This window comes from Anneissia japonica, unplaced genomic scaffold (assembly GCF_011630105.1).
Source record: "Anneissia japonica isolate Jap-2015-1 unplaced genomic scaffold, ASM1163010v1 scaffold737_len1565949_cov176, whole genome shotgun sequence".
Lineage (NCBI taxonomy): Eukaryota > Metazoa > Echinodermata > Crinoidea > Comatulida > Comatulidae > Anneissia > Anneissia japonica.
The window spans coordinates 1,157,911-1,162,365 of record NW_022741618.1 but is presented as its reverse complement, the minus strand read 5'-3'; the positions used below and the strand labels follow the sequence as shown (position 1 = coordinate 1,162,365).

General features: G+C 36.1%; 1 protein-coding gene across 1 annotated transcript in view; it reads right to left on the bottom strand.

The window, feature by feature from the left end:
* LOC117118837 (contactin-associated protein-like 2) overlaps window positions 1-4,455 on the bottom strand; it is an 18,129-nt gene that overhangs the window by 4,403 nt on the left and 9,271 nt on the right. The window contains exons 9-11 of the mRNA XM_033263552.1: window positions 1,880-2,032; window positions 1,394-1,545; window positions 59-182 (exon numbers count right to left, since the gene is read on the bottom strand). Coding sequence (XP_033119443.1) covers window positions 59-182; window positions 1,394-1,545; window positions 1,880-2,032 — 429 coding nt within the window. The remainder of the gene's footprint in view (window positions 1-58; window positions 183-1,393; window positions 1,546-1,879; window positions 2,033-4,455) is intronic.

Here is a 4,455-nt window from a genome sequence, read left to right as displayed (position 1 = left end):
TATATATATACATGATATATTACCAAAGAGTATAAATAGAACAAGAGATATTACTTACCTGTCACCCCGCATGCGCATCCCGTAGTTCCTGTTGGGACACCTCCCCAGTTGACCATGGGTTGGCCATCATATGAGATCCAGTATTGGTATCCGCCATCAAACAGTGATCCGATACATGCATACTGTAAAAATACAAAATACACAATCAACTCTATGAAATCATTCATACTAACTGCCCAGTTTTATTTTTCATTTATTCAACTAAACTCAAATTACATTTATAAACAAAAAGTTTGTATAATAGTAGGCCTATTAATGAGTTAAGTGTAAAATGTGCTTATTAAGTGCGTGAAGTATGAAGTCCTAAGTATGGGTGTGGTATACAATTTCATACTTGTCTCTTGTTGGTACGAGTTTCTAATTTCAGACCCCTTCAATGAAAGACCGGATTCCCATTGGCGGATATGAGGGGGAATCAGAGAGTCCTGACACCCCCCCCCCCCTCCCGTCCGCTTGGGCAGATAACTTTTTCTTTTTTTATATAAATTCTAGATCAACATTTTCAGGACTCGTGTGCTGATTTTTTTTTCTGTTACAAATGGAAAATTAAATGTCGGGAAAGCTCATTTCCCACCATCTAGGAATCAAAGTTTTTCCTTGGGAGGATCCCCCACCGCCTTTCTTTTTGGGGTTCATCAGTTCATGGAAAAAAGAATACGTAGGCCTATGCAACTACTTTTTTCTGTACGTAGGCCTATACTGGTACACACATAATAGGCCTATATTTACTGTAATAAGAATAAGAAAAATTTACCTGGCCGTTTTTAAGAGGGGAAAACCGATTTTTAAGAATTTAAAATTTATTTAAATACACTTCAGAAGTTGGGAAAGCTCGTTTCCTTTCATCTAGGAATCAGAATTTTCCCCAGGAAAACCCAGAAACCCCCTTTTTTTTGGGGGGGGGGGTGGTTCATTAATTCATGGAAAAAAGAATACGTATGCAATTACTCAATTTTTTATGTACGTATACACACATAGGCCTATTTACTGCAATAAGGATGAGAAAGTTTAATTACCTGAACGTCTTCAAAAGGTGGGGAACCTAGAAGTTTGAAGAACTTAAAAAACACCTCAGAAGTCGAGAAAGTTCATTTCCCGCAATCTAGAAAACAAACTTTTCCCTGGGGAGGACTCCCTTTCTTTTTGGGGCTTATCGATTCATGGAAAAAGAAAATGTATTCAACTACTAAATTGTTTTATGTATGTATACACACATAATAGGACTATTTATAATAATAAGAATATACAGAAATATAGGAGGGATACCGATCATCTGCTTGTAGTATTACAAGGAAACATCAGGGTCAGGCCCCAGGGAGGTCTAAACATTTACTTTAATAAATTGTCTGCAAGAAGATGAAACTGCCTTGATCGCCTCCACCTGGCCCCGCCCAAGATCGTAAGTAACATTCACTATGAATGACCCTCTATCCTCGAAACCCTTCACATCGCCGTCTTCTTTGTCGTGGTGAATCGTTGTATAACCTTTGTTGTAAATAAAAAATATGAAATATTATACAGACGGGAAATAAATATAATCAAAAATTGTTCTTCAAAACAAAATAATAATAAGCATTCACATACAACACACATAAATTAAAATTATATATATAAGGCCTAGACAAAAGATAGTCAAAATATTAGTAATTTGTCTAGATACCGTATTTATTTACACTTTTAAGTGTATAAATCTTGGAGATTAAGAATTACACTCGAAAATATATTGTACTGAAACTTTCAAGAAGGGATCGAAGGTATAGTCTGATTGTTTTAATGTCAGAAAAAGGTAATGAACACAATCAAACTTAAAATAACGTACCCACAGTCAAATCTGATGTCATATCACAAACTACCGAGAACGGCTCTGATCCATTACCGGCACCATCGGGATCGATTCTGTAAGTACCGCTAACACCAAAACCGGCTTTCTTCAGAGCATCACATGACGCCAAAAGAGGTATTGAGGTAGGGCCTAATTAGATCAAAACAGGTAAAATTTAAATACAAACGAGTTGAATAACTTGGTGCTTAAGATGCTTGCCGTTCAATCTCAGTGTCCTGTGTTCAATTCACGTCACGGTAAGATGATTTCTTCTCAAGACCAAAACAGACTTACCAAGTCTCACGCATTCGGCATGAACGACTCACGCATTTCGGATCTCTCACGCTTTCAAGCTTAAAGACTAAACTCTCACGCATAAATGTAATATTGCCTATATTAAAATAATTTGTAGGGCTAATACTAGTTGAGAGTAGTTTACAGGTTAGGCGTATGTTATGGTATCTAATGTAGGCCTATTTTTTAGTCAAATTTGATGATCGTCGGTGGAAGTTTGAAAACTTTTCCTGCTAATTTATATTATCGAACATGCTAAGAACTAAAAACACGTACGCTAACAGCTGCGAATCCGAATGGCCCGGAACAGGCCCTATATGTATTCTCAAAAGAAAATTGCAGATTCTTCGTTATATAGTTGTAAAAAAATACTACTCTAAAGTGTTGTTTTCGACTCTAAAGAGTCGAAAACAAAATTCTCGGGAGGGCGCAATGCTTGAGACCCCCTGGGGGAGGAGTTCAGGACGGAAGCCTCACGCCTGCGAATTCCTCCAACTTGGAATCTCTGCCAAAACCACCACTTCCTAGTCTTATAACGAGACTTATATATGTAGAGCTACGGTCGGCAACCATTTACTCCTTAGGACCCCGAATGTTTGGGCATAGCTTCCTACGACCCAAGACCTCCAGTTATCATAGAATTGTCGTCAAAATTACAAATTATACGACCAATAAAACCCTACAGTAGAACCCTACTTTGAGACACCCCTATTAGGGGACACTTTTTTGTGAAATGAGGGGAATTATTTATTTATCACTACGGCCCACCTCTATTAAGGGGGGCATCCCTATTAATGGGACGGGAACACTCTCTGGGTGTGCCAAATGGTCAAATCAGGGGACAGTATTCAACCTCTAGTAAGGGGACACTTAATTTTTGCATCCATTGTACAGTATCGAAAAACTTCATCATTCTCAAATAAAAAAAAATTTAAAAAAAACATATATTTTGACACCTCTTGAGCAAAAAACTTCACATCAAACCACATTGGCTTCCCCTGATTCCTTAGTGTAAACATCGGTTTAGGCCTACTTCCAATCAATTTTGTCAAATTTTACCCCTAACCATGGTGGTTTTTTTTGTTTGTGTACTTTCACATAAGATTCTAATTTATATCATAACAATAACTTGCACCATTATTTTTGAGTCGTTACTCTTTATTCATACTGCATTTATCCAATAGAAGGTTTAATATTAAAAAAATGGAATAGTTGGTCATTAAAGTCGCATTTCAAAATATGGGAAAATAATATAACTATTGCAGCTATTGTAGTTTTAATTACATTACTGCTGATTTTGCATTGCAAATTATTGATATAAATTAGTTATAATTCTACTGTAGCTCATTATTGGGTGAATAAAATCATCATTGTAATAAAGGTACAATTTTACGCTTTGGTTTTGTCCTCTGGGGGTACACTTATTGAGCGGTCCAGAAGTTGTCCCCTTAATAGGGGACACCTTCTGGACCGCTCAATAAGTTGTCCCCTTAAAAGGGGTTCTACTGTACTTTATCGAGATACTTTCTCGATAAATAATATGATACTTGACATATCATTATCATTTTCAAGTAAACCCTGTAATCCTAAAAAAAATTGGAATGCCTCACAGTTTTTAACATGATCAAATATAACACTAGCAGATCGTGAAGAATGTTCTTTAAGTCTAGTTATTAAGCACCTATCTGTCTTACCAATATAATCACTATTGCAGCCTGGACATTTAAAATGATAGACAACAGAACTTCTGTACTCCTTAGGGGTTTGATCCTTAGTAGATATAAAATGAGAAACTGAAAACTGTGAGGCATTCCAATTTGTTTTAGGATTACAGGGTATACTTGAAAATGATAATGTCGTCTGTAATGTAAGTAATAAATTAGGTTTAATATTTTCTAGTACTAGCATTATTGACAGCTCCCGAAACTGGTCTATCCCCTATACTTAGACTACACCCTTTGCTTAACAATGGGCTCAGAGCTTCAAAAGCGCTTTCTTTGTTTTTGTAGGTATCTTTGATCATTAGAGTAAGAATGCTTTGATCTTTTGTTTAAATCACTGCTATGTCACCTACTAGAGGTAATGTTTTGATTGGTTAAACACTTTTGGTACTAGTGCATAATTATAAGCTTGCTAATATGAATAATTTTTCATTCCTGATGATGACATAATTAATGTCGAAATATTGAATCCCAACACGATGGCGTGTATTTCAATACTTGGAGTATGTATTATACTTTCTTATCTGAGATTAATCAGTGGACCTTTCGGTCTTTGTT